This window comes from Apteryx rowi, unplaced genomic scaffold (genome assembly GCF_003343035.1).
Source record: "Apteryx rowi isolate R43461 unplaced genomic scaffold, aptRow1 scaffold_71, whole genome shotgun sequence".
NCBI lineage: Eukaryota > Metazoa > Chordata > Aves > Apterygiformes > Apterygidae > Apteryx > Apteryx rowi.
This window is the reverse complement of record NW_020450994.1, coordinates 3,028,861-3,052,419: the sequence shown is the minus strand read 5'-3', so window position 1 is coordinate 3,052,419 and position 23,559 is coordinate 3,028,861. Positions and strand designations below refer to the sequence as shown.

The window sequence follows — 23,559 nt, the reverse complement described above, 5'->3', positions numbered from 1 at the left end:
TGGCTCTGCAGTCAGACACACTCACAGTGGCACAGGTACTGTGGGCGCCTGCCTTGCGCACCAGCTGCAGTCTGCGTCGTGTGCTGCAGTGACCCATGCAGCTCAGCACCCTGAGCGCTCCTCTTACTCATCTCCCCCAAGACTGCGCTGGAAACGGAGCCCCGGGGCTGTTGGTGCTATGGCGCAGTGGCGTTACATGGTAGCACTGGTACCACCACTGAGAGGTGTGCTCTGCTGTGCCTGTAGGACACCATGGAGTACAAAAAGAAGCAGCGGCCTCTGAAGATCCGCATGCTGGATGGGACAGTGAAAACGGTCATGGTTGATGATTCCAAAACTGTCACAGACATGCTCATGACAATATGTGCCCGAATTGGTAAGAGGAGGCTGCAGCAACATGGGGGAGGAAGGGAGGTGACAAGAGATGGCAGTGTCTCATTGGGAGGGTAACGGGGGGTGGCCAGGACGTGGCAGGGAAGGGGGAGCAGTGCCAGCTCTGTGGCAAATGGCCTGGTTGCAGGCTGTGCCTGTGTCCAACAAGTATTTAAAGCCAGGCAGGGGCAGCACTCTGCTCTCCTCCGGCTTGCTCCAGGCCCTGTGCTTGGCAGCAGTATTGTGCTGAGCTCAGTCTTCTGTGTTTCTGCAGGCATCACCAACTATGATGAGTACTCACTTGTTCGGGAGATTATGGAAGAGAAGAAAGAGGAGGTTACTGGCACCCTCAAGAAGGACAAGACCCTGCTGCGAGATGAGAAGAAAATGGAGAAGCTTAAGCAGAAGTTGCACACGGATGACGAGTGTATGTGCCTGCAAGTACTTGGGAGAAAGTCAGCCTTCATGAAGAGCAGCTGGGCTGGGAGCTCAGCGGGTGGGAATGGGAGTGGTGCCTCCTGCAAGGTGAAGACCTGAGGCAGGGATACAGAGGCAGCACCAGGGTGGTGAGGACTGCGGCAGGGGGCAAGTGCCTGCACTCCCTGGAGTCTCTCGTTCTGGGAGAGCAGGGGTTCACCAGAACAGCCTCAGTTTCTTGGCCTGTGTGAGCGGTCCTGCCAGATCCCACACCCTGGGCCAAGACCAGCCCTGCCTGGGTGTCCATCCCTGCTCACGTTCTGGCATTGCCTGCAGTGAATTGGCTGGACCATGGCCGAACCCTGCGTGAGCAAGGCATTGACGACAACGAGACATTGCTGCTGCGGCGCAAGTTCTTCTACTCTGACCAGAACGTGGACTCGCGAGATCCTGTGCAGCTCAACCTGCTCTACGTGCAGGTACAGCCCCTCAGCTTCACTGTTGTCAGCAAGGCAGCAGTGCCTTGCTCCACTGCCCTATGCCAGCCCCTTATCAAGGCTGATGACTGAGGTTCTTGGCCAAGAACAGCCTAGAGGAGCACTTCAGGGTGCTCAGTTGTCACCTGGGAGAGATTTCCTGGGTAAGAGCCAACAATGACAATCCCAGCCCTGCCTCCTGCTCAATCCTAAGATTTCCAAGGAGGTCCCACATTTCCTGTGTGTGATAGGAACCATCCTGTCCCCAGGCCTGAAGTTCTGCTGCTGTTCTTAGCCCAGGATTGGTGACTAGCCTTGCTGTACCTGAGGGGGCTGCCTTGTCCTTGGTCAGTGCCATTTCTTTTCTATACGGCAACCCAGCTTCTAAACACCAGAGAGGATGTTTCTGAGCTGTTGCTCTGTGTCTCTGTTTCAGTATGTGAGACATGATTGCTTTTCATATATTGTTTTGCCGCAAAGTGTTTCGCTGCAGGGCAACAGTGTGCCTCAGTGCAGGCAGTCTGCAGCAGTCCCTCCTGCCTAATGTAAAAGGGAGCAGTGGCAGTTGCTGGGCTGTGTTGCAGGGCTTGCTGTGCCCAGCCCATGTCTATGTCTTCTTTTCCCACACAGGCTCGTGATGACATCCTTAACGGTTCCCACCCTGTCTCATTTGACAAAGCATGCGAGTTTGCTGGTTACCAGTGCCAGATCCAATTTGGGCCACACAACGAACAGAAGCACAAACCAGGCTTCTTGGAGTGAGTGTCCTGGGGAGCCCCTGGGCCCTGTCCAGAGGCGACTTGAGCAGCTCAGCACCACACTGGAGCACTGGCATTGGCGCTCCCTTGGGGTTGTGAACACCTTTGGAGCAACCCCTCTCCTCCCTGCAGCTCTGCACCCTCATGCACCATGCCAGAGTGTGGAGTTCAACACCAAATGCGAAGGGTGCCAAACCCCATCCTGCTCCCTCTAGTTCCCAGGGGTGCCCTGGGACATGGAGGCAGCTCCAACTTTGCAGGAGCCCCAGCCTGCAATGTGGCCCAATGCTGCGCAAGAGGCTGCATCCTTGGTGCCTCCACCCTGCTCTCTGCAGGGCAGCTCCTGGGGCTAACTGGACATCAAGGGCAGCTGTGCTTCTGAGCAGAGAGCATGCTCTGCTAAGACTCTGTTTTCCTCCCACCCTRGTGGAGGACCAGACCCTCGTGTGGGCCTGGAGAAGGGCTACCCTCAGCCTGTGAACTGTAAGTTGCAGCCCCCCGTGGCATCAGCAACCTGGAAAGTGGAGAGGTGGTTCCAAGAAGGAGAGGTCTTTTGAGGTCCTGAATTTCCCTTTCTGCAACAACCCCTCCCACATCCTTCCTGTTTCCAAAAACTCTCAACCTGTGCCCTGGCAGAGGTTTGTCTAAGACTCTGTGTTGGGCCTATTCATAGGCAAAGACAAGTGCTGGCTTCAGGGCTCTGCTGGTAACAGTTGATTTTGTCTCTTCACAGACTCAAGGATTTCCTGCCCAAAGAATATATCAAGCAGAAAGGGGAGCGCAAGATCTTTATGGTACGTGCAGGGCTGTGTTAAGACCCAGGCTTGTCATTCCTCCTCCCCAGAGATTTGGGCTTCTCTTGTCCCTGGAGGTAGCACCTCCCAGCCTGGACAGGAGAACATGTAGCAGCTTGGTAGATGGGAGATAGGAGTATGAAGCTGTAGTGGGTAGACATGGCAGCTCCTGAGGTTTGAGAGGGTCAGAGGGATGGTGTAGCTGTAGTAAGGAAGAGGATGCTAGCAGGGCAGGGGTGTCAGTAAGAGTGGGGAGAGCCTGGAAGGGCTGTAACAGCATTGGTGCACAGCCAGGGGACCACGGAACTAGTGTGACATTCTGTCTTTGTTATTACAGGCTCACAAGAACTGCGGGAACATGAGCGAGATCGAGGCCAAAGTTCGCTACGTGAAACTTGCCCGTTCCCTGAAGACCTATGGAGTCTCCTTCTTCCTGGTCAAGGTAGAACAGCAGCTCCCCAAGCCCCAGCTGCCATGCCTAGTCAGCCCACTTTCCTTCTTTCCAGCATCCCCTTGGCCTCCTCCATCTTTCATGTCTCCATCCACCTATTTCACCTTAACCCACTTCATTCCCATCATTGCTTCAGCTTTCCTTGTGTCCCCAGTTTATGTCTTGTCCTTCTTTTTGGCTTTCCCTGTGTGCTGCCCTCTCACTTCTTGGTTCATGCTTTTTCTCATTTCCTTTTCAAGACCACGTCACAGGTATCACTGCCCAAAAGTATGGCCTTAGGGTGCTTCCTAGTCAAGTGAGACCTCAGATAGCTTTGCCTTGACAGTTAGGCTCTGGAGAGCTGAAGTCTCGACAGGGCTGTGCTGAGGGTCAGCCCTGGGGCAGTCTGTAACCCTTTTGTTATGGCACACAGGAGAAGATGAAGGGGAAGAACAAGCTGGTGCCGCGGCTACTGGGGATCACCAAGGAGTGTGTGATGCGCGTGGATGAGAAAACCAAGGAAGTGATTCAGGAGTGGAGTCTGACCAACATCAAGCGCTGGGCAGCCTCACCCAAGAGCTTCACCTTGGTAGGGGGCTGCCCCAATCCTGCTCCCTTGCCCCACTGCTCTGGCAGTGCTCCTGCCACTGGGCCCCTTTGATCTCTTGCGTGTTGGCTGCAGAACAGCCTCCGCCACTACCATGTAAACCTCTGTCATGAATATTTCCCTTCTGTGGAACTCCCTTGCCCTCTTCCAGCTGCCTCTCCCAGTCATGGAGAACAGGGAGCTGTGGAGGGGCAGAGCCACACTTCTGGCACAGAGACTAGTCCTGGGTGCTTAACACATACCAGAGGGGCTCAGGATGGCAGTCCGTGCCCTGCTCCGGTGCTACCCAGTGCTATGCTGTTGCAGGATTTTGGAGATTACCAGGATGGTTACTACTCGGTGCAGACAACAGAAGGGGAGCAGATTGCCCAGCTGATTGCTGGCTACATCGACATCATCCTGAAAAAGGTAGGTACCCGTGTGGGTTGGGAGGGGAAGCCAAGTGCCTGTAACCAGCTCCTCACCTGAAGGAGGTGCAAGATGCCCCCTCAGGCTGCAGCTGGAGAGCTGTTGGCACACAGCCCTGCTGGGAGAGGCTGGAGACAGGCACTTGGGGGGGGTCCCATGGACCTGGGATGTACCCTAGTTTGGGCTGCTGGAAGTGGGGGAGTTTGGGAGGTGAATGCTGGCTGACACATTTTCTCTTTCCTCCACAGAAAAAGAGCAAAGACCACTTTGGGCTGGAGGGGGATGAGGAGTCCACCATGCTGGAAGACTCTGTGTCCCCTAAGAAGTAAGTCCATTGGAGCAAGTTAGATACTAAACTGAAGCTGAACTAACAGCATGCTCCAGCCAAACTTGTCATGCTGTACTGTCTGCAGGGAGGGCTGCCAGTCCTTCAACTGCAGTTTTCCCGGGAAGGTTGGGGCCAGGGCCACGGGGATCCTTTTACACTAAGGTCTTGGCCTTGTCCATGAAGTTGTGAGTGCAAACAAGGTGCTGGCCCAGGGAGAGGTCCCTACTCTTCTGTAGAAGTATGACCCAAGTGCTCCCAGCTATAGCTARTATTTCTTTCCTTTGCAGGTCAACTGTTTTACAGCAGCAGTTTAACCGTGTGGGCAAGGCAGAGCTGGGTTCAGTGGCCCTGCCAGCCATCATGCGGACAGGGGCTGGAGGGCCAGAAAACTTTCAAGTGGGCACGATGCCACAGGCCCAACTGCAAATCACCAGTGGCCAGATGCACCGAGGGCACATGCCTCCCCTGGTAAGGTCTTCCTGTGCCCACTGCAGGGCAAAAACACTGAAATGTGGCCACTGAGCTGGTGCAGCCCCAGCCATCTAGCCAGACGTTAGCCTGCCCTGAAGAGCAGGGGCTCTGGTTGGTCCCGTGTGCTTGCTAGCCTTGCTGAGTTAGTGTCCACCCACACCCACTCCGCAAGCTTTATCTCCATCCTCCTCTGAGATTCCCCACAATCTCCAGATGCATATGCTGCAGTTCTCTATGTGAGATCCATCCAGAGGTCTCTACCCTGGTATTTTCCCCTGGCTGGCAGTCGCAGAGCCTTTCCTTCCAGTCCTCAGGCTGAGTGCTGCTCTTAGCTGCTGGTCCCAGCCAGCTGCACTGATGCTGTGGTTTGCAGCAGATCCCTGCTGCTACTGGAGTTGGTGCCCTTCCCTGCATCCTTCTCTGCAGCCAAAGAGGCGTTTGAGAAGGGCCAAGAGGGAGCCTATTTTCTCTGGCCCCACTCAGCCTGCCCCCGGACACAGCAGGGTTTGCTGAAAAGCCTTGTGAGGTCTCCCTTCATTTGCTGCAGTGTCCCTGCTCCCAGAGAGCACATGAACTACAGGATTCACTAATACCTGCCCTTAGCAGCCAACTTGCTGCGGTGGAATGGCACTTTCCCAGGTGGGAGGTGCAGAGGGGAGACCCCCGTGTTTCTGGCTGCCCCCTCTTTTTGCAGAGKTTCCTACTTAGAGCCCTTTCCTCGACAGCCTGTTCCCACCACTTCGCGCTTGGGCAAGTGAGCTGAATTTTTAAGCTCGGACTTGGAGCCTCTAGCATACCTCAATCTGTCCTTGTGTTACAGACTTCAGCCCAGCAGGCCTTGACCGGCACCATCAACTCCAGCATGCAGGCCGTACATGCAGCCCAGGCCACACTGGATGACTTCGAGACCTTGCCGCCTCTCGGGCAGGATGCTGTGAGTGCCTAGTGAAGAGGGGATGTTGGCTTATTTGTGAACCTCTTTGGAAAGGGGTTGGTTGCTGGTCTGGATGTGGCTGGCTGCTTTCCCAGGAGAGGGTTTCAGCAATTCCAGGAAGTTTTGCTTCCCACAAAGAGGTCAAGTCGTATCCAGCTCTAGGGGCAGGAGCAGAAAGGATGCTTCGTCTCTCAGACAATTTTCCTGCCTCTCTCTTCTACACTTTTGACTTTAGAATAGGGATGAGGAGTCTTGGATGGTAACAGTTCTTCCTTCCTTCCTTCTTCCTTAACTCCTCTCTCCTGCATCCCACTATGTGAGCATGTGCACAGCTCCCCACCACCACCAGGCAGGGCTGAGCCTGCTCTCCTTCTTTCAGGCTTCCAAAGCTTGGCGAAAAAACAAGATGGATGAGTCGAAGCATGAGATCCATTCCCAGGTGGATGCTATCACTGCTGGCACAGCCTCGGTGGTCAATCTCACTGCAGGTAGGTGGAGGGTAGGGCAACTTGGATGCTCTATCTGTGGGGAAGGCTTGGTCTCATCTGGCCTTTGGCTGGAGTCAAGGCTCCTGCCCTCCCTCAAGGTCTTGACAGAGCCAGCCTGGCCCAGCCAGGGCTAACTGAACCCAGACTGCTGCTAATGTGCCTGTAGAACCAGCCATGCTCTCATAGCTCCCACTGCCTTGAGATCCCCCAACCTCCCTGTCTATGCCCAGGCTGTTCCTATTCCTTTCTCTGTCCTGGCTGATCTGTCATCCTCTGAACCGCAAGTGTGTTGTCCAGTCCCTGACATAGCTGTGGCCACCGCCACAGCATGCTGCCGCTCTCCTTCCCCACATTGTGAGCTCTGGTGGTGTCCCAAGCCAGCTCCAGGACTGATGTGTCCACCCTTGAGGCCTAGGAGCCAGGAGGGATTCTTCCTCCACTCCCAGGAAGGTGAATCACAGCAGTTACAGGCCCGAGAATGCTCTTGGAGTGTCACTGAAGTGTCCTTACTTCATGACTCCTGTTTCCTCCCTGTGCAGGGGATCCAGCAGATACGGACTACACAGCCGTGGGCTGTGCTGTCACCACCATATCTTCTAACCTGACGGAGATGTCCAAGGGTGTGAAACTGCTCGCTGCACTCATGGAGGACGAGGGAGGGAATGGACGGCAGCTTCTGCAGGCAGCCAAGAACCTGGCAAGCGCTGTCTCGGACTTGCTGAAAACTGCGCAGCCAGCCAGTGCTGAGGTGTGAGGGGAGCAGGAGGGGTCGTGGAGGATATGGGGCTGAGGAGGCAGGTTGGAGGGAAGTGTGGGTTGGGGTAGGGTGGATTGAAGCAAAGGGGAACAGCGGAGTGAGCTTGACTTACAGCCTGACTGATTTTTGCCTCATTCATTGCAGCCCCGCCAGAATCTCCTGCAAGCTGCTGGCCTTGTGGGCCAGACAAGTGGAGAACTGCTGCAGCAAATTGGAGAAAGTGATACTGATCCTCGGTTCCAGGTGAGTGATGAGGCTCTGACTGTACCTGGAGACACGTACTCAATAAAACCATCTGCCTTTGCACAGGATCATCCCTTCAGGACCTTTTCCAGCAGGGAGGGATCCATGCTACAGCTTGGCCTGTGCATGGTGACTTTGCCAGGGGAAGGGACAGGACATTTCCCATCTCTGTAGTTAGAGCCCTGTCAAATAATGCCTCTTATCTTGTGGATTCCCATGTAGATCCCAGAAAGCCGGTGTGCTTGGATCCTGCCCGCCTCTGACCCAAAGACGGTAAAAAGGGGCTGTAGGCATGGCTTGGTGGTTTCTGCCCCTCTCTGATGTAAGGGCTGCTCCTTTGGGAACAATCAGCTGAATTCTTTGGAGAAGGGCACTTGTCAAAAAAATCTGCTTTTCTTGTGATTGACTCTCAGAAGTTCATGCACTCGGGTCGCTGTTCCAGTGAGCTCTGCCATGTTAGTCCCCCCTCGCAGCAGCCTCTTGGCCCCTATCTGCTTCCTCATGCCAGTATTGGCGAGACTGTGTGCCCAGATCAGGGAGCTGAACTGGCTGAAGCCTCATGTTTTTTTGCTGAGTTGGAACCAGCTGGATTGGTTTCCTATGGCTGCTGGTTCCAGCACAAGGGAGATAACAGAGCATGCTGGGGAGGGGGATCTAACCATAATATGGATTGAAACAGACTCCAGAACACAGAGGTGTCTTTATAGCCTGGCCACATGGCCTGGATATGAGCAGAAATTCCTGGACAGAGAGCCAAAGAGAACAAAAAAGCTAGCAGTAGGGAAGGAGCAAATCAGAAGAAGACGTGCACAGCCAGGGGGAAGTGATGAGCAAAAGCTGGTATGGGGGAGTGCTAGGACAGAGGCCGCCCAACAGAGACTGAGAAAGCAGCTCCAGCCTGTGTCTGCCCCTTGCAGATACCCTTGCTGCAGGTCTGACATCCCAAGTCTCTCATTCAACCAGTGGATGATAACAGGGCCATGTGGCAGATTTAGGAACTGAACCATAATTTGTACATGTGCAAGGCACTCTGCCCCTCAGCTGCAAGACCCGAGTGTATCTACTTCTTCCTCTGTGCTCTTCTGTCGGGATTGCTTCTTTTCTGTCATGGACAGTTGCTGTGGTTTTGGGGCCTGGGGACTCCTGAGCTTGGTGCATGTGCTGTCCAGACTATCACTGTATCTAGAATGGTGATGGATTGCAACAGAAATAGTCTTTGCTTGCAGGAGGTGAGGGGCAACAGGAAGAAATCCAAATGGGGGATGGTCTGAAATATTTTTGGGTTGGTGTCAGGAGGCTTAGCTGTAATAGGGTGCAGGTATGCTGTGTGCATGCATGTACTTGAAAGGAGGATTCAGGCTGGGCAGCTGTTCAGCTGCAGTCTGCAGTGGGATTGTACCTGCAGCAGCAGGCAGGGAGCTCTGTCCTATACGTGGCACATTGTGTCAAGGTCTTTGACCAGCATGCAGCGTAGAGCAGTGTCTCAAGTGGGGCAAGCACTTGCTGCCTAGCTCTGGTGCTGCTGATGGAAACCAGCACTGTGTGGTGTTGGAGCTAATTCTGAAAGCTGTGTCGTGCTGTGAGGTCTGGTGTCCTTGCTAGGAGGCAGTTTGCCTTATGTGCTGATCGGTGCCTGTTGTGTGCTGGCAGGGCAGTTCTGTCCAAGTCCTGGGTGTTGTGGGTGATGCTGAGTGTTGCCCAAGCTGCTGTTGGTGGTGTTTGTGGTCAGGGCAGTGTCCTGGTGCTGGGAGCTGCCGCAGTGCGTACTGCGGCTTGAGGCAGGGTTACTGTCTCGCTGCCGGCTGTTGCACACAGTAGGGATGGCACTGTAGTGTTGCCAGCCACACAAGCCACTCCAGGTGTTCAGTGCTGCCAGTGCTGGGCTGGGGTGGATGAAAGGCCCCCTGAGCTCATGTTTCCCTGCTGAATATTTCACGAGAGCCGTGTGAGCAGCTGGTGCACAGGTCCCATCCTGGTTCCTGTGCTGACCCTCTCCATCCCCCCCAGGACATGCTCATGCAGCTGGCGAAGGCCGTGGCCAGTGCCGCTGCTGCGCTGGTGCTGAAAGCCAAGAATGTGGCTCAGAAAACGGAGGACTCAGCGCTGCAAACGCAGGTGATCGCGGCCGCTACGCAGTGTGCCCTTTCCACCTCCCAGCTGGTGGCCTGCACCAAGGTAAGAAATCACCCTGGAGCCGAGCAGCATTAACCCTTGCTTCAACATGGGTGAAAGCACTGCCTGAGAGGTGGCAGCTCCAGCCTGTACCACCCTGTGAGAGGGACTTGGAGTGGTTGTTTACTCTATAGGGAAGTTGGATCATAGGTGTGCCAGGACCAACTCCTCTTCGCCTCAAGCTGGAAGTTAGGGGTTTGGGGCCAGAAGTCTCAGCTGCCTCTGGCTAAGCACGCCTGGAGTAGCTGTCGCTGTGCCCAAATGCTGAATATCCTATTTGGAGAAGCAGGGACTGGGAATAGTAGTCATCTGTGTTGTAGGCTGTCTGTGCTGCTTGGTGGAGAACAGGAGCTCTGTAGTGCCAGAGTCATGCTCACTGCCCAGCCTTTCTCCTCTCCTCCAGGTAGTGGCTCCCACAATCAGCTCACCGGTTTGCCAGGAGCAGCTGATTGAGGCTGGCAAGTTGGTGGCCAAATCAGCGGAGGGCTGCGTGGAGGCCTCCAAGGCAGCCACCAGTGATGACCAGCTCCTGAAGCAGGTGGGGGTGGCAGCCACAGCCGTCACCCAGGCCCTGAATGACCTGCTGCAGCACATCAAGCAGCACGCCACAGGCGGGCAGCCCATCGGGCGCTACGACCAGGCCACCGACACCATCCTCAACGTCACCGAGAACATCTTCAGCTCCATGGGCGATGCAGGTGAGAGCAGCTAACGGCACCTGGGGCAGGGCATAGAGAACAGGGCAGAGTGGAATGGAGAAAGCACAGGTAAATGGAGCCTCCTCTCTTCCAGGGTCATGCCTCTGTGTAACTGCTGTGTGCTCACTGGGCAGCTTGCCTGTGTCTTGCTGCAGTCTCATGCTCGTGGGCCTGCTGTGGCTGGGTCTGCATCAAGCCTGCTAAGGGTGGGAGACAGGGTATGCAGAGCCTACGGTAGGCAGGTATCAAGGAGTCATTGGCAATCGTTGGAGCTCTTGGGACTTGTTGACAGGCTGCCTTTCCTTCCTTTCCCAGGGGAAATGGTGCGACAGGCTCGTATTCTGGCCCAAGCAACCTCTGACCTCGTCAACGCCATCAAAGCTGATGCAGAGGGAGAGACGGACCTGGAGAACTCACGCAAGCTGCTGAGTGCAGCCAAGATTCTGGCCGACGCAACCGCCAAGATGGTGGAGGCTGCAAAGGTTAGTTGCGCGAGGGGCAGAAACAGTGGGAGAAGCTGCTGGCAGAATGAGTGCTTGCTTTGGCAGCCCAGACGGCTCCTGGCCTGAACAGTGACAGCTACTCGATCTGATGTCATTAGCAGCACAGCACAGACTTGGTGTGCGAGACCCTCAGCTCCCCAGCAGTCCCTGCTTGGGGGAGTGGGTCCCTGACAGGAACTGGGGTGCAGTTTGATGGCCAAGGCTTTCTCCTCTGCTCAGGGTGTTGCAAGAGCAGTGAGGCTGGGGGGGAGGGAGTTGATTTCCAGCATTCTGCAGCTCTCCAGAGTAAGGTCCTGCACTGAGCTGAGGACCTCTGCAATGACGTAGGGCTCTCTCCTGATGCTACAGATCGTAACTGAGGAGAGATGTTAACTGTCATATTGCTGAGCTCTTCTGGGGGAATTTCTGGCACCTCAMCATCTCCCTTTCCTCACCCCTGGTGCTGTAGAAAGCCAAACTGCTGGGGACGCAGCCTGGTGACAGAGCAGAGCACAGCAGCTGCTCTCAGGGGACAAGGGACCTGGTGGGTACTGTAAGGTTTGATGGGTTTCAYGTTTTGTCCAGGGAGCTGCAGCCCACCCAGACAGCGAGGAACAGCAGCAGCGGTTGCGTGAAGCAGCTGAGGGGCTCCGCATGGCAACGAATGCTGCAGCTCARAATGCCATTAAGAAAAAGCTTGTGCACAAGCTGGAGGTGAGATGCCCAGCTTGGGCTCAGGCAGAGGACTGATGGAATGTGGGGAGGCACAGTGAGCTAGTGAGACCAGGCCACAAATCTGTGATCTGCACTTTCTGGAGTGATGAAGCTACTTTCCTATAGTTAATGAGTGTCCACACTGTTCCCCATAGAGACCTCTCTATTGCTCCCTGCTCTGTCATCTTCCTTCCTGGTCTCTGACCATRTTCCTCCCTTCCTTTGAGCAAACTGCATTGCTTTGGGATGTCAGACTAATCCCCCACATCAAAGGTGCTGGGATGCTAAGYTGTTGCAGGTAGAGGCACAGCAGAAGCTTAGAAGGAGCTAGGGTGGGGAGATGGGTCCCTGTTATGTGGCAAGAGGGGTTCCTGGGCCAGGGTTTCGGGACAGGCTGTCCTGCAGCCTGTGCAGTTGGCCACTCTGACACTAACCTGTGTCTTCCCCTCCCAGCACGCAGCCAAGCAGGCCGCAGCATCTGCCACCCAGACCATTGCTGCCGCGCAGCATGCAGCTTCCTCCAACAAGAACCCAGCAGCGCAGCAGCAGCTGGTACAGAGCTGCAAGGTAAGCAGTGCGTCGTCCCAACCCCCCTGCACTGCAAGGGCCCACACTGTGACCCTAACATCATCCCCTGCTCCAGCGCTGTCCAGTGGCCAAGGTTGTGCCACCTGCTCCCATCCTCTCTCTGATCAACCATGTTGTGGCACAACTGAGCCAGCTAGCCTCTGCCTTGGCTTTGTGCTCAGCCACAGTAGGCTGGGCACACAAGAAGACAGCTTGTACCTTAGAGTCCTCAAATTCGGCCTTAAGAGTAGCTAATAGTGCATTTTTAATGACTGTTCTCTTCTTGGAAAACCTATCTGCAAAGGTATGGATATTGCACCAGTGCCCTGAGAGGAGACAGCTGGCCTTGACATCTATAAACCTCCCTCACCTCTGGGAAAAATGATGGAAAAAATGATATGAGACTGTCATTATGTTTTCATCTTTTAAAATGTTAATTCTGAGCAACCTTATTTTTAGAAAAAAAAAAGATTCTGTCAAAAGCGGAGTGAGGCTTTTTGTGTTAATGGGGTACCTTTTTTATAAGATTGCAAGATGGGTTGATAAAAAGATCTTTAAAAGCTTTTAAACTTCACTTAATACAAGGCAACATCTTGAGCAAAGTATTAGCATTGTGTTGTAATATCCATAGATTATGGGCTAAATGGGTTAGGAGTTAGTAAAGCACAGATCTCAGTTGTTGTTGGAGATCAGGGCCCTGGGGATGGTATTTGTAATGAGGTTCTGCMGGAGCTAGGTTTATGTCCAACTCTGATTTTTTATTTTTTTTTGATTAGTGATCTGGGAATAAACACAAAGTCACTGTCAGTCAGATCTGCAGGTGGCAAACCTGAGAGCGCTGCAGGCAGTGGGCAGAGCAGGGCAGGCACACAGAGCAGTCTGAATGAGCCACTAAGCTGGACCAGCTGGAGGGTGCTGTGTGTGCTTTGTGYCTCCCCCTGGCTGGGCCTCTCCAGTGACTCTCCTCTCTGATCACAGGTTGTGGCAGATCAGATCCCAATGCTGGTACAAGGTGTAAGAGGAAGCCAATCCCAGCCGGACAGCCCCAGCGCCCAGCTGGCTCTCATTGCTGCCAGCCAGAACTTCCTGCAGGTACCTGTACTCTGCTGCATCCTCTCTCTGTGAGGAGCATCCTACATGGGCTCTGACACTTTCACCCGTTAGAAATTGTGTTTTGTGCTGTCTGCCCCCCTAAGACGCTGGGAAGCCTATTGGACATGGGCAAGGAAGAGATACTGCATGTTATCCCATTCTCACGGCTTTTTCTTTGGACTTGCAGCCTGGTGGGAAGATGGTAGCTGCAGCCAAGGCCACTGTCCCCACCATTACAGACCAGGCCTCTGCTATGCAGCTCAGCCAGTGTGCCAAGAACTTGGCTGCAGCTCTTGCTGAGCTCCGTACGGCTGCACAGAAGGTAAGAGAATTGTTCCTGTCCAGCTGCAAGGCCTCGGTTGTACTAAGCAGGAGAGGCCAGCAGAGAGGTGGGGATGGCCCTGTTGCAAGGTGAGCTCTCTAAAACACCAAGGTGCATGCAACTGTTCCCTCACTCATTTTTCCTTCTTCCCATTTCAGGCTCAGGAGGCTTGTGGGCCCCTGGAAATAGACTCTGCACTGGGCCTTGTGCAGAGCCTGGAGAGGGACTTACAGGAAGCCAAGGCAGCTGCAAGGGATGGCAAACTCAAGCCTCTGCCAGGAGAGACGGTAAGGACTCTGGGAGGAGATGGCTCAGGCAGGGAATGGGGCTGGGTGAGCAAGCAGGAGCAGTGGGCAGTGGCACTGGATGGGAGCAGTATGTTGGGGAGTAGTGGGTGCTGTGGCTGAGGTCAGAGAAGGGAGAGTGGGAAATGCATGGGTGGAGGCTGGAGGTGTAACCTGTCAATAYGTTCTCACTGATCATCCTGCAGATGGAGAAGTGTGCCCAGGACCTGGGGAACAGCACAAAAGCTGTCAGCTCTGCTATTGCTCACCTCCTTGGAGAGGTGGCCCAGGGCAACGAGAACTACACAGGTACCATGCTCCAGGACTAAACTGGGAGAAGGGCAAAGGCTAGGCCTTCATTTGTGTGTGGGAGTGGATTTCACCCCTTGGTAAAGATCACTTGTACTCAGGGACAGCTGCTCCTGAGCAGGACACAAACCAGAGGGCTCCAGGCAAATGAGGAGCCAAGTGGAACAGGAGGGAAGATCTGGAAGTGGTGGGAGGAACAGCCCAGTCCCTTGGCCCGAACGAAGCAGAGCACACAGGAGATAGGGGCGCATTCTTGGGGGAGAACATGGTGTAGGTCTTGTCGCTTCTGTTTAGCATCGATCAGTGACTTACCTCTCTCCCCGCAGGAATCGCTGCCCGAGAGGTGGCCCAGGCCCTGCGGTCGCTCAGCCAGGCTGCCCGTGGCATTGCAGCCAACACCTCGGACCCACAGGCACAAAGTGCCATGCTGGAGTGCGCTGGYGACGTCATGGATAAAGCAAACAACCTAATTGAGGAAGCACGAAAAGCAGTGGCCAAGCCTGGTGACCCAGAGAGTCAGCAGCGTCTGGCCCAGGTGAGAACTGGGCCCCAACACCCTTGGCAAGTCCGTGGCACGTTGCTGAGGCCAGGGATGGATGCAGGGCTGGTGGCAGTCAGAGTGCGTGGGTTCTGGGAAAGGCCCCTGCAGTACAGCACTGCTGGAGGAGGTGTGCATGTGACAGTGGCTGTTCTTGCTCTCCACAGGTAGCCAAGGCAGTGTCTCAGGCCCTGAATCGCTGTGTGAACTGCCTTCCTGGACAGCGGGATGTGGATGCTGCCATCCGTACGGTGGGCGAGGCCAGCAAGAGGCTGCTAGCAGATTCGGTGAGTTTAGCCAGGCCAGGATGAGATGGGGAAGCTTTGCACTGGTGACATGAGCTAATCTATCTTTGCTGGATTCCTCTCTCCAGCATGTCCCTAAGTAGCCTTTCCGTCAGGAGGGGATGGATTTCAGGAATACATTAACATCTTCAATGGTGTCAGCCTTATCCAGGACACACTGGGCTTTGTCAGGACTCGCCAAGCAGCAGCGTGCCAACCACTGTCTGCTACCTATTTGTGCTGCAAATCCCTGCTACTGGAGAGCAGGGCAGCTGCTCTGGGGTTTTCTGGCTACAGGCAATGTGTGCTTCTAGATGTTAGATCTTCACCCTCCATCTCTGACTTCTTCCCAGTCTTTCTAGTGCTCCTAACCTCTCTGTCTGCCTCCAGTTCCCACCCAGCACCAAGAGCTTCCAGGAAGCGCAGAGCCAGCTGAATCAAGCAGCAGCAGGACTCAACCAGTCCGCCAATGAGTTGGTGCAGGCATCACGTGGCACCCCTCAAGACCTGGCCAAGTCCTCTGGCAAATTTGGACAAGACTTCAATGAGTTCTTGCAGGCTGGAGTGGAGATGGCCAGCCTGTCCCCGGTGAGAGCAAATGCCTGTTGTTCATGACACGTTGTGAATTGCCATATCATGAGAGGTCTTTGGGTGCCCGGAAAGGTGTTTGACCATGGGCAGAGTAGCCAGGGGATCAGTGGCTAGAGGATTGCCATGAGTGGATGTGGCTAAAGCAACCAGTGAGATGGGGTCTGGGGATGGGCTAAACTGCAGTAGCAGGGGAAGAAATGGCTTGGGTTGTTTCCACAAGTGTTAATTGGCAGTAGCAAGGATACAGCAGCAGGCAGACAAGCTGGGTTAAGGGAGTGGGCTTAGCCTGGAAACCAATGGAGACTGGGGCCAGGCTGCCGGAGGACCCAGGGTGGAGGCTGGGTGGGCATGGAGCTTAGAAACCTGTAGGTGACTCTTCTTGGCTCCTTCCAGACTAAGGAAGACCAGGCGCAGGTGGTGTCAAACTTGAAGAGCATCTCTATGTCCTCCAGCAAGCTGTTGCTGGCTGCAAAGGCACTTTCTGCTGACCCCACAGCCCCCAACCTCAAGAATCAGCTAGCGGCAGCTGCACGGTAGGAGGAACTGTTTGCTGTACATAGAGGGAGATGGGCAAGTGCCAAGGGCTTGTGCTGGGCCTGCAGCAGAGGGAGACTGAGTCTAGACCTGGTGCTTGCCTCCATGGGGCTCAGCTTGCTGTGGAACTCTCCTGAGACCACTTGTCTGCAGTAATCTTGACCTGGCTGCTCTATGGCAGTCTGTGAAAAAAGGTAGGCCCTGAAGGAGGTAGGAATGTCCCTCAGCCAGAGCCTCTACCTGTTTCCTACAGCCAGGACATCCCCCATGGCCAAGTCAATAAGCCATTTGCAGTAACAGTGGATCTGGGTGGTGGAGCTGGCATTAATCCATGGTTGTCTCTCCCCTGTTCTGGCAGGGCCGTGACTGACAGCATTAACCAGCTGATCACAATGTGCACCCAGCAGGCGCCGGGCCAGAAGGAGTGTGACAATGCCCTGAGGGAGCTGGAGGTGAGAAGAACCAAGAAGCATCTCGCTGGGGCAGCGAAGGGGCTCAGTGGCCCAGGGTTCCCCTTTTGTGTGGGCTTGGCTGGGTCAGCACAAGGTGGGATGGAGCCTGGAGGCATCAGGTGCTGAGATCGCTGGAGTGGGGAGAGGGGCAGCTATGCTACATTGCGGAAGGAGGGAGCGAAGAGGAGATGCAGGGCACTGCATGTGCCAGGCATGGGAAGTGGAGAGCACAGACCCTGCCACAATAAACACGTGCTCCTTGATCTGACGCTTGCGTCCCTGCAGACGGTGAAGGAGCTGTTGGAGAACCCCACTCAGACTGTCAATGACATGTCCTACTTCAACTGCCTTGACAGTGTCATGGAGAACTCCAAGGTAAGCCCTGAGCTGGGAGTAGGGCTGGGGGCAGAGATTTGGGAGGGGCGTAAGGATGGAGAAGTTTGGGAGGGGTGCAGGCAAAGGTGACAAAGGGAAGGGTGCTGCCTCACCTGATTCCTTTTCCTCAAGGATACAAATATGCTGTTTATGAAGCACAGTGAGCTCTGAGCCTGGGAGCACTGTACAGGATGGGGATGTAGTCACTAACCGGTGGTTGGTGTCTCCTGCAGGTTCTGGGCGAGTCCATGGCTGGGATTTCGCAGAACGCCAAGAATAGCAAACTGCCGGAGTTCGGAGAGTCCATCAGTGCCGCCTCCAAAGCTCTCTGTGGCCTCACAGAGGCAGCAGCCCAGGTKAGATGTACTCAGTCCCAGCCCCTTGTGTTACACCTAGTGCTTAGTTTCCACAGAGCCCCCTCCAAGCTTGACCCCTTAGTGCGGTAATTGAGGATACTTCCCTGTGCCACCCAGCTCCATGCCCCATGCCTGCTCTGTGGTTCTGGCTGCCTCTCTCACTGTGGGCACATTCTCACACCCTCTCTCATGTTCCCAGGCTGCCTACCTTGTGGGTGTTTCAGATCCGAACAGCCAGGCTGGACAGCAAGGCTTGGTAGACCCCACTCAGTTTGCCAGAGCTAACCAAGCCATCCAGATGGCCTGCCAGAACCTGGTGGACCCTGCCTGCACTCAGTCCCAGGTGAGTATGAGATGGGGCACTGTGGTGGGYGTTTTCTTGGATTAAAGGGAATGAGAGACTAGCTGGAAGAGCTGGGTCCAAAGAGTTGGCTGAGATTGTGGCTAGTGTCTCATCAGGCCTCATCAGCTGTACCGGGAACCAACTGGCAGCTTTGCCAAAACGGTGAGTCTAGATGAGGGGCTGTATGGGCATGCAGGACTTTGGTGATTCTTCTAGGGAGGCACAGGGTGACAGCTGGCGTTCCCCTGCTGTGTCCATCCTCTGCACACCCTGGTGCCCCATGTGGGCTTGGAGCTGGTGGGAAGGGAGAGTTGCAGGTGTGGGGAAATGCTGGGGTCCTGCCTCACTCTGCTTTTCTCCACAGGTGCTGTCAGCAGCCACCATCGTAGCTAAACACACCTCAGCCCTATGCAACACATGCCGGCTGGCCTCCTCCCGCACTGCCAACCCTGTTGCCAAGCGCCAGTTTGTCCAGTCGGCCAAGGAAGTGGCCAACAGCACAGCCAACTTGGTGAAAACTATTAAGGTATGGTCTCCCTGTCAAGGTGCTGGGGGTGGCTCTGCAGAGGTGGGCAGGGTCTAGGCAGCAGGTGGGCGGGGACTTGGGGCATGGTTGGGTTTAGGTAACTGCCTAGTCTCTCCTGTGTGCCAGGCCCTGGACGGTGCATTCAACGAGGAGAACCGGGAGAGGTGCCGTGCAGCCACAGCCCCTCTCATAGAGGCTGTGGATAACCTGACAGCCTTCGCCTCCAACCCAGAGTTTGCCACCGTTCCTGCCCAGATCAGCCCCGAGGTGAGATTCCACAGGGGCAGGGAGTGGACAGCCAGGCTGGGAAGGGAACTGCCGTAGGATGGGGAGGAGCTGTACTCAGCAGTGTGAGTCGCTGGTGAGCTTGGGATGGGGCCCTAGCACAGAGCTGGTGCCTGGAGGGGACGTGAGGAGGCAGTAGACAGCCTTGGGCTTAAAAGGTTGCCCCTGGGCCAGGACTGGAGGAGAGGGGGTAATGTCCCTCACATAGGCCCTCTCATGCCTGTCTGTCTGTGTCACTGGGCCATCATCTCCCTGCACAGGGACGCAGAGCCATGGAGCCCATCATCTCTTCTGCCAAGACCATGCTGGAGAGCTCTGCCGGCCTCATTCAGACTGCCCGCTCTCTAGCCGTCAATCCCAAGGACCCACCCCAGTGGTCAGTGCTGGCTGGCCACTCTCGCACTGTCTCTGACTCCATCAAGAAGCTGATCACCAACATGAGGTGAGTGTGGGCTGTGCTGTGGCCAGGCCGTCTCACTGCAGCCTGCACCCTCAGCCATGGCTCTGTTTTCGCTGATGGTACCTTTGTTTGGGGATGCTCTGAGTGAGCATCCCTGGGGCATTTTGGCTCATCTTGCTCCTGTTCTTCTCCTTGACCACTGCCTGGGGAAGGCAAGGAATGGAAAGGAAGATGCAGTCCTTCACATACTGCCCCAGAGCTGGTGCTGTAATCCTGCAGCGTTAAGATGGGTTGATTGCGGGGGATGGTGCCAGTGTGCATGGGCTGGTGGGGTCCTGGTACCTGGCTTGGATTCTAGGTTGCTCAAGGCTAAGCAGAGGGCTCCTGTCCATCGCTGGCACCAGCCAAAGTTTGCGGTGAAGGGGTGGCATAGTGCCTGCCAGCGCCAGGCAAGCCTGGTGTGGTACTGATCCATCTGTCACGCAGGGACAAAGCTCCTGGACAGAGGGAGTGTGACGAGGCCATCGAGGTCCTGAACAGGTGTATGCGGGAGGTGGACCAGGCTTCCCTTGCTGCCATTAGCCAGCAGCTGGCCCCCCGAGAAGACATTTCCCAGGAGGTGAGTGGGGGACATGCTGCTCCAAAGCCTTCCTAGCCTCAGCATGCCTGTCCCCTGTAAATGGGAAGCGCCAAACACCCAGCATGTGTTCCCAGGGTCCTTGCTGGCTTCCTCTGCTCACACAGGGCTTCTTTGCTGGCAGATCCCCATGTTGCAGGGATCCATCCAAGCATGGGACAAGGCAGACTTGTTTCAAACTCTCCCTTGTGGGCCAAGCACTGCCCCAGAAAGGGAAGCTCTGCCTTGCCACCCCCAGCTACAGCTCCTGCCATCACATCTCCCTTCTGGGATGAGCTGCCCCTCTCAGCTGCAAGACATGCTGCTAACATCCTCCACAGTCTGCTCTGAAGCCCTGGAACTAGCTCTCTCCCAAGCTCAGGCCAGTTAGCCCTGGAAGGAGTGTTTCAAAGGGATCTTCCTGTCCTCTGAGTCCCCATCAATGTACAGCAGCTTTGTTTCGCTCCTGCATGGTTCAGGTGGTTATGTGACTGTCTGGCTCAGCTGCATGGAGCAGGGCTGTACTCCTGTTGCAGTATGCTGAGCTGTCTTGTGCCTAGGAAATGATGTCTGGTCAAGCACTCCCTATATCCAGAGTTGTGAGGCCAGATACTCATCCAATAAACCAGCACTTTGGAGCCCTGTGATCTTGATGCTTAACTGGGACAGGTGTCCTTCCTCCCCATTTCGCAGCAGAGGTCAGTGACACCAGCCCTGCTGTAGCCTCATGCAATGTGCTGTCTTTACACCAGGCTTTGCACAACCAGATGATCACGGCTGTTCAAGAGATCAACAACCTGATTGAGCCAGTGGCCAGTGCAGCCCGGGCTGAGGCCTCCCAGCTGGGACACAAGGTAACAGGAGGGGCAGGAATGGGAAGCTATTGATTAGGCAGGTAAATGTGCATGGAAGTGCTCACGCTGGGACAGAGGCTCTAGCCAGCCTGTGCTAGAAGGTGCTGACACTAGTGCTGCTCTTTCCTAGGTGTCCCAGATGGCTCAGTACTTTGAGCCACTCATTATGGCAGCTATTGGAGCTGCCTCCAAAACACCCAACCACCAGCAGCAGATGAACCTCCTGGACCAGACAAAAACGCTGGCCGAGTCTGCCCTGCAGATGTTGTACACAGCCAAGGAGGCTGGTGGGAACCCCAAGGTGAGCAGGAGGTGCATGTTTGTGGCGTGTTCCCCTTTGCATGTGGAAGAAGTATGAGAGGCTTCAACATGTGCCACATGGAGTATGTATGTGTGCTGGACACGGAGACCTGAGGAGAGGCAGTCTGGAGGGGAGGGAAGAGATGCTCCCAGGACATGCCAAAGTGCGTGCATGTGTGTGCATGTGCACAGGATAAGTGTGCGGCATCCTCCATTGGTGGGAAGGCTCTGGGGAGCAGCTGCCTTCTCTCACTCTGGCTTGTCTTTGCAGCAAGCTGCCCACACCCAGGAGGCTCTGGAGGAGGCTGTGCAGATGATGAAGGAAGCCGTAGAGGACCTGACCACCACACTGAATGAGGCAGCCAGCGCTGCAGGTGTTGTCGGGGGCATGGTGGACTCCATTACCCAGGCTATCAACCAGGTGAGAAGGCCATAGAGAGGGCCAGGTTGAAACTGGGGGTGGGAGAGAGGAGGTGTCAGGGTTAAACTCCACACGGACACTGTCGTTACTCATCTTCCTGGGGATCCAGGTACCGAGTCCTGCTTGGGGAGGAGAGGAAACAGGGCATTGAGCTTCAACGGGCCAAAAAAGCAAGGAGAGGTGCACACTGATAGTCAGATCTGTCTCCTTGGAGCTGTAGAGGTCAGACTGGGGGAGGGAGTACTCAGAGCAGCCTGGGGCCATTGTGAGTGTAGGTCCCAGCGGGTTAGCATGAGCCTCCTGCTGTAGTGCACAGTCAAGGAGGGTCTGTGGCCTGRGGCTGGAGCCAAACTCTCCTGATGTTCTCTTGCAGCTGGATGAGGGGCCAGTGGGTGAGCCAGAGGGGTCCTTTGTGGACTACCAGACCACCATGGTGAAGACAGCCAAGGCTATCGCAGTGACTGTGCAGGAGATGGTGAGTGCTGGGGCCAGCAAGCATGCCACTGCCCCCCTATATGCCCCTGCTCAAGAGGGGAAGGAAACAAGCAGTGGGGCGATGGTCTCACCCAGCTTGGGGACACTGCCCTCCTTGCTTGCCTGCCCCAACATAGGGTCTGTCTGACTTCTGCTCTTCTTCCACCTGCAGGTCACCAAATCCACCACCAACCCGGATGAGTTGGGCATACTGGCCAACCAGCTCACCAATGACTATGGACAGCTGGCGCAAGAGGCCAAGCCAGCTGCACTCACTGCTGAGAACGAGGAGGTAGGAGCAGTGAAACCATGAGGTCTCCCGGTGGGCGTGGGGAGAAATACTAGCATATGTCATAGGGAAGAGCAGGATTTCCTGGAGTGTGAGAGCAGAGATTGGGAGGCCCTCAAACTTCCCGTCAGAGGTGGGGAGAGGCAACATTCAGACCTCCCCTGCAACCATGTGTGGAAATGTGGAGCAGAGCTGCATTTCCTTTTGGCAGGGCAGCAGTAGATCTCCTGAATGGGAGGACTGGCAGTGAGGGACAGTATTGGGAAGTCCTGTTTGGCACTGAGTGGAGGTGGTTGGCGTTTCCCATTGGATATCATGAATGCAAGGATTAGTTCCCTTCCGACTCTCTCACATGAATGTTCACTTCCAGATTGGCTCCCACATCAAGCGTCGGGTGCAGGAGCTGGGTCACGGCTGCGCTGCCCTGGTAACCAAGGCTGGAGCCCTGCAGTGCAGCCCCAGTGATGCCTACACCAAGAAGGAACTGATAGAGAGTGCACGCAAGGTTTCTGAGAAGGTGAGCAGTCCAGAGGGTCTTGGAGCAGGTAGCAGGAGAGAGGGGGAACAGCATGGTGAAACAGATGGAGAGAGGGATGTTGGATTGAGCCACCAGCCCTCTGAGCCACCGTGCTGGGTTCTCCCGTGGCATTGCTGGGCTCTACATGCACTCTCAGCCACACTTGCCCTGGCACAATTCAGCTGACAGGATGGAGGATAGATCCCCCTCTGACTGTCCAGGCACCACAATAGCAACTTTCACCGTGATGGGCAAGTGTGATGTCCAGGTGCTGCCTGCTGAACTGCTGGCGATGACTTGCCAGAGGAGACTAAGTTCCACAGTGGTGGCAGCCCAAGGTCCTCTAAATCAGCCCTTGTAGTGGTATGTATAGCTTTTGCTGGTATGGTAGAAAGCATCCTGTCTGTCAGTCAGTCTAGAGAACTCGCTTATTAATAACAGACAAAAACATGGCTAAAAAAATCTCGTTGATAAGGGTAGATCTGCAATAGTTGTAAGCAAGACTACAGAAGCAAAACAAACACTTTGTTCATAATGCCTGACACGTGYCTGCATGCTCAGGGCCTCCTGCAGGTTCTTCCTTTCCAAGATTACTTTCCATCAGGAAACTTATTCTACTATGAGTGTTTGCCAAAGTAGAGAAATTGAGTTTAACGGTTAAAGAAGGAATGAGCTATAACATTCTGATACCCATCATTCAAACTTTACTCATTTGGAAATTATCAGAGTCCTATGTCTCCTGTACCTCCAGACATGATAGGTACAAAACATAAATAAATGAAAGCTAACAAAGAATGGTCAAACTGCCCAGTTTCTGTTTCCCCTTCTTAGTTTGAATCTGTCCTGGGGAGGTGTCAGAGAACATGTACAGTAGGGGCTGCCTGAATTTGCTCTGCTCTCCAAGTCACCCTGCATGTTTCCTTCAGGTGTCTCACGTGCTGGCAGCCCTGCAGGCTGGGAACCGTGGGACACAAGCCTGTATTACAGCAGCCAGCGCTGTCTCTGGCATCATTGCTGATCTCGACACCACCATCATGTTTGCCACTGCAGGAACCCTCAATCGGGAGAACTCTGAGACCTTCGCTGACCACAGGTACCAGGGTGGGAGATACAACACCTCACCTGGTCACTGCCCAACCAGAGCTGGTGGTTAGTTGGGGGGTCTGTCCCACAGTCTCCTATCTTTCTTGGCTGTGGACCAGCCCCAAGAAGACCTGCAAGGTCCAGATCATGCTGGCTCTGTTTCCCCCTCATCTCATGTGTACAGAAGGCAGGGCTTAA

At 55.0% G+C, this 23,559-nt stretch overlaps 1 protein-coding gene across 2 annotated transcripts in view; it reads left to right on the top strand.

Annotated features, from left to right (window-relative positions):
- Window positions 1–23,559, top strand: part of TLN1 (talin 1) — a 41,485-nt gene that overhangs the window by 5,511 nt on the left and 12,415 nt on the right. The window contains exons 3-44 of one of the 2 annotated variants that reach the window (XM_026087282.1): window positions 247–376; window positions 647–799; window positions 1,126–1,268; window positions 1,896–2,023; window positions 2,757–2,817; window positions 3,155–3,259; window positions 3,681–3,836; window positions 4,161–4,262; window positions 4,511–4,587; window positions 4,878–5,058; window positions 5,882–5,995; window positions 6,375–6,483; window positions 7,023–7,231; window positions 7,385–7,483; window positions 9,491–9,658; window positions 10,059–10,353; window positions 10,669–10,835; window positions 11,421–11,549; window positions 12,003–12,116; window positions 13,095–13,208; window positions 13,396–13,530; window positions 13,689–13,817; window positions 14,021–14,123; window positions 14,450–14,658; window positions 14,829–14,948; window positions 15,336–15,533; window positions 15,930–16,069; window positions 16,429–16,522; window positions 16,808–16,897; window positions 17,131–17,253; window positions 17,453–17,596; window positions 17,961–18,122; window positions 18,249–18,389; window positions 18,668–18,849; window positions 19,294–19,426; window positions 20,176–20,277; window positions 20,408–20,578; window positions 20,849–20,998; window positions 21,372–21,473; window positions 21,645–21,764; window positions 22,132–22,278; window positions 23,205–23,371. In XM_026087282.1, coding sequence (XP_025943067.1) covers window positions 247–376; window positions 647–799; window positions 1,126–1,268; window positions 1,896–2,023; window positions 2,757–2,817; window positions 3,155–3,259; window positions 3,681–3,836; window positions 4,161–4,262; window positions 4,511–4,587; window positions 4,878–5,058; window positions 5,882–5,995; window positions 6,375–6,483; window positions 7,023–7,231; window positions 7,385–7,483; window positions 9,491–9,658; window positions 10,059–10,353; window positions 10,669–10,835; window positions 11,421–11,549; window positions 12,003–12,116; window positions 13,095–13,208; window positions 13,396–13,530; window positions 13,689–13,817; window positions 14,021–14,123; window positions 14,450–14,658; window positions 14,829–14,948; window positions 15,336–15,533; window positions 15,930–16,069; window positions 16,429–16,522; window positions 16,808–16,897; window positions 17,131–17,253; window positions 17,453–17,596; window positions 17,961–18,122; window positions 18,249–18,389; window positions 18,668–18,849; window positions 19,294–19,426; window positions 20,176–20,277; window positions 20,408–20,578; window positions 20,849–20,998; window positions 21,372–21,473; window positions 21,645–21,764; window positions 22,132–22,278; window positions 23,205–23,371 — 5,816 coding nt within the window. Of the gene's footprint in view, window positions 1–246; window positions 377–646; window positions 800–1,125; window positions 1,269–1,895; window positions 2,024–2,505; window positions 2,662–2,756; window positions 2,818–3,154; window positions 3,260–3,680; window positions 3,837–4,160; window positions 4,263–4,510; window positions 4,588–4,877; window positions 5,059–5,881; window positions 5,996–6,374; window positions 6,484–7,022; window positions 7,232–7,384; window positions 7,484–9,490; window positions 9,659–10,058; window positions 10,354–10,668; window positions 10,836–11,420; window positions 11,550–12,002; window positions 12,117–13,094; window positions 13,209–13,395; window positions 13,531–13,688; window positions 13,818–14,020; window positions 14,124–14,449; window positions 14,659–14,828; window positions 14,949–15,335; window positions 15,534–15,929; window positions 16,070–16,428; window positions 16,523–16,807; window positions 16,898–17,130; window positions 17,254–17,452; window positions 17,597–17,960; window positions 18,123–18,248; window positions 18,390–18,667; window positions 18,850–19,293; window positions 19,427–20,175; window positions 20,278–20,407; window positions 20,579–20,848; window positions 20,999–21,371; window positions 21,474–21,644; window positions 21,765–22,131; window positions 22,279–23,204; window positions 23,372–23,559 lie in introns of those variants that run through there. The other variant, XM_026087284.1, reaches the window with a different exon arrangement.